The sequence below is a fragment of the Musca vetustissima genome, unplaced genomic scaffold (genome assembly GCF_032173495.1).
Source record: "Musca vetustissima isolate MV318-11 ecotype Yass unplaced genomic scaffold, APGP_CSIRO_Mvet_v1 utg102770, whole genome shotgun sequence".
Lineage (NCBI taxonomy): Eukaryota > Metazoa > Arthropoda > Insecta > Diptera > Muscidae > Musca > Musca vetustissima.
This window is the reverse complement of record NW_026884435.1, coordinates 6,516-22,145: the sequence shown is the minus strand read 5'-3', so window position 1 is coordinate 22,145 and position 15,630 is coordinate 6,516. Positions and strand designations below refer to the sequence as shown.

The 15,630-nt window shown below is 32.9% G+C and overlaps 1 protein-coding gene across 1 annotated transcript in view; it reads right to left on the bottom strand.

Annotated features, from left to right (window-relative positions):
* The window catches only part of LOC133331443 (glutaminase liver isoform, mitochondrial), a 34,405-nt gene extending 20,299 nt beyond the window's left edge, over positions 1 to 14,106 (bottom strand). The window contains exon 1 of the mRNA XM_061539835.1: positions 13,709 to 14,106. Within this exon, the coding sequence (XP_061395819.1) occupies positions 13,709 to 14,050 (342 nt within the window). The 5' untranslated portion in view covers positions 14,051 to 14,106. The remainder of the gene's footprint in view (positions 1 to 13,708) is intronic.
* Positions 14,107 to 15,630: the final 1,524 nt, after the last annotated feature.

Below are 15,630 nucleotides of genomic sequence, written 5' to 3'. Positions count from 1 at the left end.
ATTCCTTTTATTTATGATTCTTGTAATGACTTCATCGCCTTTTCAGTGACTCGATGATTTTTTGGAGGGATGTAGGGTAGTTGGAAGTAAATAAAAAATGTTTGCAATTAAATTGTAACCTTAGCAGCGTTAGGGACGTGTGTGTAATTAGGTTAATGTCCATATGGTTAGAGGTTAATTTTTGTATGTGGGACCCTATGGCATGTCAAAATTAGATCATCAACATTTATGGGGATTTCATGTTTATTTTGCTATTTTATTGTTGTACTTTTTAATTAACAAAAACATGTTTAAGGTCATATATAGGGTCATGTTTTTATTAAATATTAGAAGCCTCGAAGCCCCAGAACGAATTGTGTATAGGCATCATAGAATTAGGAAAAAATGTTCCAAAATATATATGAAAAATTTTGCACGAAATTGAAACATTAAAACTCAGAGGTTTTTTTTTTAAATGTAGTAGATCTCGGAGGTCTACGAAAATTTTTCCAAATTTTGATGTTAAAGATGCACCTCGCACAGGTAGGCCGTTCGACGAAAATGTCGATAAAGTCGATCAGCATGTTAGCAGTCGTAACATCGCCCAGGACCTAAAAATCAACCATAAAACTGCTTTGAACCATTTACACAAAGCTGGATTCAAAAAGAATCTCGATGTTTGGTTGCCACACCAATTAAGAGAAAAAAATAGGATGGATCGAATTTCCATCTGCGAAGCCTTGGCCAAACGGAATTAAACCAATGGTGGCTGGAGATATGAAATGGATCACATACATCACATAGCCCTTTGAGAAAACGATCGTGGTCAAAGAGCGATGAAACACCTCAAATGGTGGTCAAACCAGGACTAACTGCCAGGAAGGTTCTGCTATGCATTTGGTGGGACTGGAAGGGGATTATTTATTATGAGTTGCTTCTATATGGTCAAACGCTAAATTCTGATCTCTACTGTCAACAAATGGACCGTTTGAAGATAGCAATTGACCAGAAACGGCCAGACTTGGCCAACTGTTAGGTGTCGTGTTCCACCAGGACAACGCTAGGCCTCACACATCTACAGTGACTCGCCAGAAACTTCGGGAGCTTGGTTGGAAAGTTTTAATACATACGCCATACAGTCCGGACTTGGCACCATCTTTTTCTTGCATTGCAAAATTTCTTTAATGATACAAATTTATTATCTAGGGAGGATTGTGAAAAGCGACTACTAGAGTTTTTTGCAAATAGAGAGCAGGCATTATGAGAGAGGCGTTATGAAGTTATCTTTAAAATTGCAACAAATCATAAAACAAAACGGTCCCAAATCGGACATTCAGAAGCATGTTAAATAAAGTCCTATAGTTTATATAAAAATAATGGTTTCCTCTTTCCCAACCAATACTATCGCACTCGAGATCCACGAAAATACGATTTTATAGAGCTCTGAGACACCTCAGACAATGACGTGGGGCTCAAAAATATTTTTTTTTACAACATTTTGTGGATATCTAAAGCCGACTGAAAAAAAATCTATAAAATTATATAGGACTCTAAAGCCCACGAGAAATATTCTATAAAATTTTGTAGACATCGAAACCTTTAAACCATTTTTTAAATGTGGTTGGGCTCTGAGGCTCAAATTTTTTTAATGTTATTGTTGTAACAGTTCGTCTGGAACCATGTGTTTTTCCCTATAGATGTAGTAGAGGTATTAATAATTTGCTCTAATGGGTTCATTAATGTGTGGAATGTGTGCGGGATTTGTGTGATGATGGGATATGGTTATTTTTGGTTATGATGGTGTGTGGGTTATTGGGGTTATTGGGCTGTGTGTAGATGTTAGGATATATATATAAGAAGCTGCAAGTAATTGGGCCACTTCCACTAGTCTAACCCAGAGATCCACAGGGCGCAAATCTGTTGGCCTGACTAGGCAAGAAAATAGCTGATTTGTGTTATATGGAGTTCTGTGACAATTTTGGGCACTGATCGCATGTGCTAGAAATAATTCGTGATTGATAATTATTTAGAATGGTGCTTCAACCAGATCTGAGCTAGAGTTGTTCTAGTGGATCTGGGGCGCTTATCGGAGTCACAGATTGCTGGGGGATGTTCATTAAGGACTTTATTTAGGCAATATCCGTCGACGGCTTGATTCATCGAGTGTGCAGCTGTTTCAGACCTGCAGCTATTGACGATCTGTTGAGGTCGGATGATATGACGTCTTGGATGTGTCGGAAGTGTCTAATGTCCTTCCGGATGTGTCGTGGAGGAGGATCCTGCACCACTATGTAGTGGTTGGGGTGACTTGGCCGATGGCAGGCCAGAAAGAACGGTCTAGCAAGCAACACATTATGTTGCTGTACTGACAGTATCCTTGTCTCCTCATGAAGATGATCCACGCTCGACATCTTGACACATTCGATAGCAATCCTTAGAGCACTATTTTGGATCGTTTGAAGGTTGCGCCATTAGGTGTCGTTGTCGTTAATGTTGTAGGTGTCTTTGCCTCACAAAAATCGTGAATGTTCTTTAATAAATTTTCTATTAATTGTGTAGCCTTATCTAATATTTGGTACGGGTCATGTGGTCAATAAACATTTTTTTAAGCATGTTTATAGTTCCAGGATTTCTAGTGAAATACTAAGAAATACAAAATTATTTAATTTCCAATATTTTTCTATTAATTTTGCAGGTACCAAGGACCTTTTAACCAAATCCAATAAAATTTCCTATGCCCGTGAGTTCTGGCAAAAAAAGTTTAACAAATAAGAAATTCTATAAAAATTTATATTATAATATGATTATTCTAATTTTAAATTCTGGGATTCACAATAATTTTCAAAGAGGTTTGTGTAGGTGCCACGAACATTGAAAACCAATTCAATTTCATTTCCATTCCTAAAACAATATTTTAGACAATTTAGTAGACCTCTGAGACAAATAAAGAAATTCTATAAAATATGTTTTTTATTATTTTTTTTTTTCAAAAATCTCAAATTAAATTATAAAATTCGCCTAATTTGTAACCTGTTTTCAATGAATTTTGAACCATTATAATTTATATTGCCGGGATCCACAAAAAAATAATTAATTTTTTATGTGATTCCCAAATAATCTTCAATAAATGTCTTTACGGTTTATTGTATTTTATTTTTGGGGATTTCAAACCGGTTATTAATTTCTCAAAAGAAATAAAATAAAATTCATCAATATGCCGAAGGGTATCTTAGTTACTGTGCATCCATTTTTCAATGCCAAGTTCTACATTTCTTATTTTTCTTTTTCTTTTTTTTTATTAGATATGAAATAAAAAAGTTTCGCTAATTGTAGTTCGTAGTTCCTCTTTTTGCCCCCCGTTCCGCAGACAGCACGTGTATGTTTGTGAATGAGTCGGTTTTGAGTACATATCATGATGTGTGTGTGCGTCACAAGACCAATCACATTTTTTTCTTTTTTTCTTTTTTTTTTTTTGGTTTTTTGGGGGGCTTGTTTAACTTTTTTGTTGTTGCAGAAGTATTGAACGAAAAAAAACCAACACAATTTTTTCTCGTGCTTATTTTTTTAAATAATTCACACAATGTATCTACTAGATGGGTGTGTGTGAGTGTGGTTTTATTGTTGTTGCTATAGAATTATTATTTGGAAAAAAGAAAGAAACGATTTTGTTGCTGTTGTTATTATAGACGTTTAGTGTTTGACGTACCAAAAAAAGAGAGGTGCAAATGAATTGTTGTTCTTGTTGTTTAAGGAAAAAATGGTTTATGTGCAAAAAATTGTCTGTTCGAAATTTCAAATCATTATTTTGCTAGCGTCCAGACAGACATATGTCTGTTTATACATATATATGTATATATAAATGTGTATGATGATCGTTTTTTGTATTAACTTGTGATCCAATACAAGTTTTTTGTTGTTGTCCTCCTTCTTCTTTTTGCCATAATTCCATCAAATGTTTGTTGCCAATCCCAAAATGCTTTTTGCAGTGTCTCTTCTTCGACCAAATTTTATTTCTTTTTTTTGTGTGTTTCTTTGGTATTTATTTTTCTTCTTTCTTTCGTTCTTTTTTTATTAATTTTTTTTTGTTGCTATGTCACAAGAATTTACTCCCCTATCACCTCTCCCCATCTTTTCAAATATTTGTATAGATTAAAATATCGAAAATATCACTCACTTTTGCGACAAGTTAGAACAACAACAAAAAATTATAGAAAATTTCTATAAAATCTTGAAGCCCCTAGGACGGCTATGAATATTTTTTCGAACTATTTTGTAGATCTCTGAGATCCACGAAACAAATCTATAAAATGTCTAAGGTCTCAGGAGGCCTTCCGATAATTTTCTTCTGGAATTTTAGTAGGTCTTGGAGACCATTGAAGTTTTCTTATACAATTTTGTAGGCCAACAAACTGTAGGGCTCTGAGAGGCATGAACAAAAATTACGTATAAAATTGAGTAGGCTTCTGAGACCCATGTAAAGTATTCTACAAATATATGTAGACCTCTGAGGACAACGTAAATTTTTCGTCGATAATATAAAAATTTGTAAACCTCTGAGGCCAACGTAAATATTTTTATAAACATTTTGTAAGCCCAAAAACAGTTTCTAAAAGATTTCCGAAGTTTAAAAATTTTTTTAGAAACTTTTTCTTCGGCTTACAAAAAGTTTATAAAAAATTTACGTTTGCCTCAGAGGTTTACAAACATTTATAAAACACATCGACGAAAATTTTTCTATAAAATTTTCTAGTATTCTTAGGACTCTAAAAAATGTCTATAAAATTTTATAAGCCTCAGATACCAACTTTCTATAATAAGTTTGTGAGGTTCTGAGGCACTTGAAGACTTGGTAGGCATCTAAGGCCCACGAAAAAAATTTTAAAAATGTTTAGGCCTCTCAGGATCAGGAAACATATCTTATAAAATGTTGGAGACGTCGGTAAGTCCAATAAAATGTTGAGATACTTACTTACTTAGCTGGCTTGTTACAGAACGGTTGTTCCATAAGCCGAGCTTAAAAAAGATTTCCAAGCGCGTCGATCTTGTGCGCAAGTCCACCAATTTGGAAGACCACGTTCCAAGATGTTGTTTTCTAAAATGTTGAGATGTCTACGTAAAATTTTCCATTCAATTTTGTAATTCCCACGAGATTTTCGAAATTTTTCTTATAGAACTTTATAGGTCCACGGTGAACCTTATTATAGAAAATATTGTAGGCTTCTGAGGTCCACGAAAAATATTAAATGTATGAAAATATGCTTTAAAAATAGGCATCTGAGGACAATGTACAATATTTATAAAATTGTGTATGCCCAGACCTTTCGTAGAGCTGTTGTATAAAATTTCGTTGAACTCTGAGGCCCAGGAAATATTTTTTTAATAGAATTTTGTGGGGATCTGAGGCCCCAAGTTTTGCAGGGCCTCAGAGGACAAAAAATAAAGTTCTATGAATTTCTTGAGACTCTGAGACACATAAATATTTTATAAAAAAAATTATTTTTGTAAGACTTCAAGGTCCACGAAAATTTGTTATGCTCTGAGAAGCATAACAAAATTTATAATTATTTTAGAGGGTAACGAAAAATGTCATCTTGTCATTTTTTTTTTTTTTTTTGTTGCTATGTCACAAAAATCCTCTCCCTTATCACCTCTCCCATAACCTTATTTTGTATTTTTTTTTAATTTAAAAAATGTCACTCACTTCTGGAACAAGTTGGAGGAGTAGCAGACACAAATTTAATAGAAATTTAATTTGGTTTTTATTTGATTTTGTATTTCATTTCGTCTAGTTAATTTGCATATTGTTGGTATGTATGTATGTGCGTGTGTCTATGAGTACATATGTACTTGGTACACTCATATATGGATTAAAATATTTACTTTCAATTTGTTGAAAAAATATTTTAAACAGTTAGTCATCCATAAATTTATGCATTTGCTAATTTTTATTTTAATTTCTAATAAGAAGTCTGACAGACAGACAACCGTGCACAAAAAGATCTAGTCTTGTGATCGAAAGTAAAGCAGCAATACAATTTTTTGTTATTTGTATTCAGAATTTGTCAACAAAATACGTCAATACAACCATCCATCCAACTGTTGTATCCATTATTATTTGTATGTTTGCATAACGGCCATTTCTATTTCAAACCAAAAAATATGTATATTTTTTGAAAACGTTTTGAAAACATCGCAAAAATGCCACCTAACAACCTCACATGATTTTTCGAAACACAAAAAAAATTTGCAAATTTTTTTTTCGAGAAAATAAAACAAACAAAAATGTTGTTGGTGTTGTTGTTTTTCTTCTTCTTCGTCTGTCTGACTTTTAGAGATCATAGATCAATGTTATTTCTTTACCTAATAGCCTAATTTCAATTAATATTCAAATTCAAAATTTATTTGTTTGCTATTTTGTCTGCGATTTTTTTTATATTTTGAATAACAAACGGCTAGACGACGGGTAATAAAAAAATTAATACAAACAAAAAAAAAATACATTAATAAAAATAAACAACAACAACAATAAATTTTAAACTACATTATTAATATTTTTTAAATTAAAAAAAACAACAACAAGAACAAAACATTATTTAAAAAATCAAATTTATTATAAACAAATATATAGAAAAAAATGTTGTAGGTATTGAAGATGCCCGAAAAAAATATATAACTTTTGGATACCCCGGAGACCTATGAACAAAATTCTATTACATTTGTATAGACCTCGAATACGACGAAATCATTTCTACAACATTGAATAGAAGGTAAACAATAATACAATTTTATAAATTATTCTAGATCTCACGGAAAAAATATTCTATACAATTTTGTAGAGCTTTGAGGCCTTCGATTTTTTTTATAAAAAATAACATTTTAATAGAATACCTTCAGGTGGTTTCCCTCTCTTCGGCTCGGTAATAGAAACCTCATTTCAATTTGTCCACATACATGCTATTCAACTCGTCTATAAAGATTGCAGTCAGCCCTTCTATAAAGATGAAATTTGTAGCGGACCTTCAGCTTCTCCATAAACATGCCCTTTATATGGGACCTTCAGTCATAAAGGTGGCCTTTAATAAGGATTCCTTTCAGCTTCTTTATAGAAAATTTCTCCAGCTCATATATCATTTACATTGAGTTGAAATCTTGAAATAATTTTTAAACGTGACCAGATCACGTTTGCCTTCTCGCATAAATTCCGGAATAAATTTTTCTAGAGAACTAATTTCACAATTATATTTTTTTTAATTTTATATATAAATTCTCAAGGAAAAATAATATGCAATATAAAAAATGTATATATTGTTGTTTTTTTATCTCATATATATTCATAAACCCCAAACGAAATGTTTTTCATTCAATAAATTGTTTTTAAATGTATGTATGTATATACAAATATATTTTATTAATAAAAACATTTTTATTAAAAAAATATTCCCCCTTTTAATTATGTTCGACAGGGCCCCCTTTTCATCATCATTATTATTTTATATGATTTTTTTATATATGTATATATTTTTCCTAATTTTTTTTGTTCTAAAATTCTATTTTTTGCTACAAAACGCCCCCATCGTTCCTAACGGTTTTATGCCATGACGCATTTGTTTAATTCGGTGGAATAACAATTTTGTTTTATGATTCAAGAATTGTTTTCTACTTCTGATCATACATAGACATCACGATGTACGTACACATGTATGTACATATGTCGATTTATCACATTCAGTGCAATAATTATTATTTTTTTCTGTTTTTGGTTATCAGAAACTAAATTTAAACATAGTCTTGTCGCCTGTTTATAATTTGCAACAGTAGTTACTGTTTATTTTTTATCTGATTTTTATAAATCATAATGATATTGCATTAATATAAATGTGTGTGTGTATGGAAATTTTTTTCAATAACATTCAAATGGCAAGATAGCAATGGTTGTTTTGAAGTGTCTGGGAATTTCTGGACTTTGTATTGGGTAAAAAAGGAAATAATATCACTGAGATTATCAAAACATAAACATTTTGAAAATTCATTTCACAGGAAATTGATTTTGAAGATATATAAAAAAACGTTCGATTTAGAATACAAAATAATTCCATTTTAATCTTCTAAAATTGTTATAAATTCAAGGATTAATGAGATTTTAAAAAATATTGACTGCCTATTAAAACTCGCCTATGGGAATAAACTCCCTTCGATACTTATAAAAAGACTACATTGAACTTGTCTAAAAATACTACCTTCCGATAGTCCATAAATACTACCTTTCGATATTCTTTAAAAACTCCATCCCGATAGTCTTTAAAAACTCTCTTCCTATCGTCTATAAAGACTATCTTCAGCTTGTCTATAAAGACTCCCTGCAACTTGTCTAAAAGGCCTACACTTCGTCTATAGCTACTCCCCTTGGCTCCTCTATAAATACTTCCCTGTAGCTCCTTTATAAAGACGCCCTTCTGATCGTATATACAAACCCCTTCAACTCATCTCTAAAGAGTACCTTTCGATCGTCTATAAAGACTCTCTTTCGATTGTCTATCAATACTCTCTTTCGATCGTTTGTAAAGACTCCGTTCCGATCATCTATAAATACTCCTTTCTTCTATTAAGACACCCTGCAACTCGTCCAGAAGGACTTCCTTCAGCTCGTCTTCAGCCCAATAATAACGGGCTCCCATCTTAAAGACCCCCTTCCGATTGCCTATGAAAACTCCCTTTGATCTCCGGTCTATAAATAATATCTTCAGCTCGTCTTTTCAGCCATTCTACAAAATCTCCCTTCAGTTCGCCAATAATGACCCCGTTCAAATCGTCTTAAAATACTCCCTTCAGCTCGTCTAAAAAGACTCCCGTCAGCTCGTCTAAAAATACTCCCTTTTGCTCGTCAACACCGACCCCGTTCAACTCGTCTAAAAATAAACCCTTTAGCTCGTCTAAAAAGAATCCCTCCAGCTCGTCTAAAAAGGCTCCTTTCAACAAAGACCCTGTTCAATACGTCTAAAAATACTAACATCAACTCGTCTAAAAATACTCCCTTCAACTAGTCTAAAAATACTTCTGTCAACTCGTCTAAGAATAATCCGTTCAACTCGTCTATAAAGTCTCCCTTCTACTCGTCTAAGAATACTCCCTTCAACTCGTCTAAAAAAAACTCCTTCAGCTCGTCCAAAAAGACTTCTAAAAACTCCCTTTTGCTCGTCTAAAAAGACTCCCTTTTGCTCGTCTAAAAAGACTTCCTTCAGCTCGTCTAAAAAAGATCCATCATTACTCGTCCAAAAATAGGAGGTTCGTCTATGAAGAGGATCTTCGGCTTGCCTATAAAGAGTCGCTTCAGTTAGTCTATAAAGTCCTACTCAACCCATATATAAAGTTTTCCTTCAGCTCGTCTATAAAAAAACATTTTGAACTCGTCTCAAAATACTCCTTTCTCCTATCATATACAGACTTCCTTTAGCTCGTTGATAAGGACGCCTTCAACTAGTCTAAAAAATATTTTAAAAAATTATATTATATTCCTTATTCTTTTTTGATTATAAAATTCAGTTCTGAAAAGTTTTAAATTTTAATCTCAAAAGAAAAAAAATAAACGCCACAGGGAATCCACCGCCTCCAGCAAAATTTCTGCAAATGTTTACAATTTTTGTTTCTCCTTCATCATTAAAATTTTGTATATTTTTAATTTTTTGCTTTCTTTCTTCTCTTTATTTCTTCTTCTATTCAAAAAAAAACGCCTCAAAATGGTTTACCCCTAAAAAATGTTGCTTGTGTGGTGTTGCGCGTGTCTTTGAAGTCTGCAAAAAATTTTTTGCCTAGACGAAGTTTCGAGAAGTTGAGTCATGTCACTTTTGTATAGTTTGTTGTGATAGCTCCAGGCGAAAGAAACATTGAAAAAAGAATTTGAAATACAAAGTGTATTTCGTTTTGGTGTAGACGAAAAATAAAAAGAAAGATCGAAACACAAAAAGATCGCCACAATACACACAAACATAAAAAACCGCAACAAAACACAATAAAAGGCAAATACATAAACACACTCGCAAAATTTCCATTGAAAACAATAAACTTTGGAATTTAGTATACAAGTACAAGTTTTGGAACAAAAAACAATAGAAGAAATTTTAGAATTTTTGGGGGGAAGTATTTTAGTATTCCTCTTAAATATACACCCTTCAGCTCTAGCTCCCTATCCTACCCTACGTACTAGAAATTTCATTCAATAACAATTAACAATAATTTCGAAAAAAAAATCTCAGATCTCAAAATCACATCCATCCATCAACAATTCAAATAGCTTCAATTTTCAAATATTTGATGATGATTGTTTACCTCTGAGCACCACTAATAACAAAATAAACAATATATGGGCATTTAATGAACATTAATAGGAGTTGACCACAAAATCAATTTGATTGATACGACGAGGAAGTATTTCGTTGTTTTTGAAAATATTTTTTATTTTCATAACTTAAAGATATTCAACATTTTTTGCATTATGAAATACAAACACACACACGCGTGTATGTATTTGACACATATTTGCTGACAATGGCAAAACAAAAAAATATATGAATGGCATATTTGTCGTATGCTGCACACTCAGCATTTGCGTCTTTTGCCCGGGAAAAGAATCAATCTGCTAAAAATATTTGTAAACAAAACAGAAAGAAATAGAAAACGAATTTGAATCCGGCAACAGTGATCGAATTTGGGTACTACATTCCCAGTTGTTCAAAAAATATCAATTGTCAGCTATTATATAGTTATACAGCTAGTTACTTGGTGATCTAGTTACTTCATACCCCAAAAAGGAACACAAAATAGACTGTTGGATTTTTTTGTCAATTGAAAAAGTTGTCTACGCACATCATACCAATTCAGTAGTTACTGGTAATTCAAAGGGTAATGAATCGACTATCGAAATGACTGTATACTGGTAACGCAGGCATGGGACAATTGACTTCCCCAATGACATACCTATGTTAAATTCACCAGTCTAGGGCATGAAGTGGTAACTAGTGATACTTACAGGTAATTAGTAAAATATCTAGTTCATCACCAGTTACTCGAACTACTGGGTTACGCCAAGAAAAAAACATAATTATACAAATACAGTGGGAATTGCTTACAACGAATGGTCCAGGGGCCGGTTAAATTTGTCGCTATAAGCGATTTCAAATAAAGTGGTAGAATTTTTTCCGTAATCTTGTAAAATGTAAATGAGATGTCGGTGATTATTACGTCGTTATAAACGATTTCGACTCTAATAAAAATTCTGACTGAACTATGGGAATTGTTGAGAATCTGGTGTGAGGCCCGAAACTATAGTCTTTCCTATCTCGCCCATTAGTTAATCGATGCCATAGTTTACCCTTAACTAAATCTTTCACAGAAATTCCTTATGTTCCTTACATCTCCATAGCTAATCTGACAGAGCTTGAATTTTGTAAGGAATATTTTTTCATGGTCCTATAAGGTAGACCAAACTCACACTCTACAAGACGCTCATAGTACCCGTGCTATTATATGGATCTGAAGCATGGGTACTTGCGCAAACAGATGAGGCAGTTCTTCGGTGTTTGAGAGAAAAATTCTCCGAAAGATCTATGGACCGATCTGAGTCGACGGTGAATATCGCCGTCGAATGAACCATGAGTTGTACCAGCTACCAGGACATCAACATTGTTAGACGTATTGAGCTGCAGCAACTACGTTGGCTAGGTAATGTTGTGAGAATTGGATGAAGATGCCCCAGCTCAAAAGGCATATAAAAGCAAACCAGGTGATGGTTCACGCAGAAGCGGAAGGCCACGAATAAGATGGAAAGATCAAGTGGGAGACAATATTGCCGAATATGATCTTTCAAATTGGAAAAACTGCACAAAAGATCGACGCGCCTAGAAATCTTTTTTAAGCTCGGCTTATGGAACGAAAGTTCTGTCACCAGCCAGCTAAGTAATTATGTATAAAGCATAGGGTTTTAAAGAAAATTTTGTCATGGTCTAAGACATGGATCTTTTAAAAAATATTTTTTCATGGTCCTATATGGCATGGATTTGACACTGTCATCCATCTATTCTAAAGGATTCATTAGCGATTGGGGAGACATTAAATGGAGCAACGACAGTTCATCTTAGTAGCAGAACATTGCAAGAGGCTTCAAAAGCCAAACTCGGCAGATGTTTTTGATAATCAAGGTAGTAGAAGATCAACATAACTCACAGGTCGGCCGGATCATCAAAGTAGTCGAGGTCATGGAAATAAAAAAATATGTTGATTTCCTTGATTTTATTTTGGGATAACAGAAAATTGGTAGGCGTATTGATTGATGGATGATATTCAATTCGGAATTATGATTGAATCAATTTTAAAGCCATCGGAAATACAACGATTCAAAATTGTTTCAATTTCAACACAATTAAGAGGTTATTCATAATATCATTATATGTGAAACATATGTTTAAAATTGTCTGCCAAAGCGTAATATCCATCCGAAGCTGAGGAATACCAAATTACATTCACTTGGATTGGAAAATTTGTCTAAATCCTAAAAAAATGTCAACCACTTCGGTTGGAAAATGCTCTTAAGGGTCATAAAAATGCTAATAATCGAAGCACGGGGACCTTTTATGTGAGCTATGTAAATTGATGGGCATATAATCAAAATCTATTATGAATATCATCCTCTGAAATCCGTAAGTACCTACTTATAACCATAACGCTTGGAAAATGAGGCTAGAAGCATTCAAATATTTCTGCAATCATATTTTTCCCTCCAAGAACCCGGAAATCTGAATTACAGTCACTTCGTTTGGAAAATGTGACCATACCATTATATGGGAGTTAAAGTAGGCTCCACGTTGGATGTCAATGAAGCAGCTCGTTAGCGGAGCTGGTTTTACTTCATTTGAATGAACACGATTTAAAATAAGGCGTTTACTCCTTGTTTACACATTATTTCAGCTTAAGATCTGAATCCATCAAATTGTTCAAGTGAGGTAATTGATCATAAATATTCAATTATTGCTAAACGTGTCAAAGTGACTTTATTGAAATTAGGTTGTGTTTAGGTTGTGAATTGCGAATATTTCGAGGTGTTTCAAATGGAAGAACAAAGTTAATATTGACTTCAGTATTGTGGAGGGTATACAAATATGGTCCGTTTCCGTTCTAAAACAAACGTATAAAAGAAAAAATCCCATGAAATCTAGATTCTTAAGGATTCTGGAATAGAGTTAAATTAAAGTTGGAGATTTGCTTTCTAAATTTAAAAATGTTTTCTGCATGTACTGTAATCCAGCATTCCTCCTAAATCAAATTTCATGTTTAAGTTGTTATAAAATATTCGCAAAATATTTTTTTCGTTATTTTCATTAAATAACCAAAATTCATGACATGTTTCACTTTTGCGATATATTCTATTTATAACATGGCATTTCCGGTTCCTTATAAATCCCATAATCACAGAATAAAAAAATATTCAGGAAGTAATGATTGTGTCATAAACAGGGTGACTATGCCAAAAAAAAAGAACTATAACAACAACAAAAAAATCAATAACTCCCACCAAAAAATAGCAACAGTAACAACAATAAGTCACCTACAAATGATGGCTTTAACTATTGAACACACACATACGAAGACCACCCACTCCGCTACATATGCTTTCGGCTTAAGGGAGGCAAAAAGCTTTTTTGGGAACCGCATTTTTTTTCTTTTTGCTTCCTTCACTTACCTCAGCTTTTATTCTATCCTGCAACAATTTTCCGGTATGACCAAATTTTTTACGCAAATCTAAGCTGGCATCAATATCAGCTGCGGCATTTACAATTGGTACATTGTTAGTGTTGTTGTTGTCGATTTCCACACTAGTAGCATCAGCAGCACTATTTGACGTTTTCGACGATTCGTCCAAATTTTCAGCTAAATTTAAAGCAGTTGCTTTAAAGCGTTTACTAGCACCGAACGATGACGTTGACGACAACAAGCCATTAAAACTTGTAACTTTAGGCTTATTAAGAGTGCTGCCCAACAACCACAATTGTTTAATTGACAATGACGAAGAACTTTTAAACATTATTTTTCCAACACAAACCGATAAAGAAAAAGTGTTCCAATAGTTTTTAGTTCTTGTTGTTTTTTTAATAAAGAATTTAAATTCCTTTTTTATTTTGTTTCAATTCACAAAATTTCTGTATCAGTCTTCTAGAAACTCTTCCGTAAAGCCGCTTTCGTTTTGTTTCTATTCAATTTTTTTATTTAATTTCGTTGAAGCTTCTTCTGCGCTACGATTTCGCAAAACAACGTATGTATTTGACGATTACTCACAGGCTACTGAAATCAAAGGTAACAAATGAAGCTCTTAAGAGTAAAAGAAATGGTATATTCATCACACAGGCCAACAACAACAAAAGCTAGTCATTTGGTATTATCTTGCTTGCTTGGCTATGTTTGCTTTTGAGCAATTCAAATTATAACAAACTCAAACATATACCACAAACAACAACAACAATCACTAACAGTACTTTTTGTATTCTCCCCAAAAAAAACCCCAGCAAGTTCTTCTTTTTCTACCTCTTCTTTCACATATTTATTGCGTTAATGGGGGAGAGATGCGAGAGAGTGCGCGCCAAATGAATGAATTTGGTTTTGGGGTTGCTAGGCTCTCTAACGACATAATCCCTTAATTTGGCTCTTCAACTCTTTAAGCTTTCTCCGGCTCTCACACACAATGTGTCACTCCTCACCACTCTCTTATTCATTCATAGAAGAACACATGGCGCCTCTCCACAACAAAGTAGATAATGAGAAAACACAACAAATCTTGGTTAAATGATTAAGATGTGTCTTGCAAAAAAAAAAATAATTAACGAAATTACTGTCAAAATCTGTTGCTGTGTACATATATAATATAAAAAAGAAATATTTATACATACTTATATATAAATATATGAAGAGGATTCTGTATATATGCACATTAGCCTACGTATCTATCTACGAATGAAAACAATATAACAACAACAAAACCATTAAAACATCTGCCATCAAATGTTGATGGAATATCTTATTTTTAAAAATATCAGCCTATCAGCTAAGAAAGGGGGCTCGTTTTCTATTTATGAAGCATGTATTTCATACATATATACAAATAATGCATTTTATTTATTCGTAATTTTTGTTACAGTTCATGGCCATCAAGAAAACAAAAACAAATTGTTGTTTATTAAAAAATAGAATACTGAATTTTTTGTTGCACAATAAAATGCTAGGAGAATTACTTTTTGGCAAAAATAATTCTCCAACGCAAAGATTCATGTGTACATTCTAAAACATCAAATTTGTCATGGACTCATGTGACAGGGCATGTCAAATTCAAAATTAATACTGAATGCTTGACGCCATAGTGTGTAATCACATTTTTACACTGGAAATCTCGTGTCTTATTCATAAATAATACAAACAAAACCACAAAATATTTAACACATATTTTTGTCATCAACTTCCCCGGAATTTCGTTTGGTCTTTTTATTTTTCAACATTCATCTCCTTAACTTCGTTTTCTTTGATGGAATATTTTTTCTTGTTTTTCTTATAACCATTTTTTTATTATTAACTTTATAAATTAACACAATTCTAAACATATAAGCAATTCAAAAA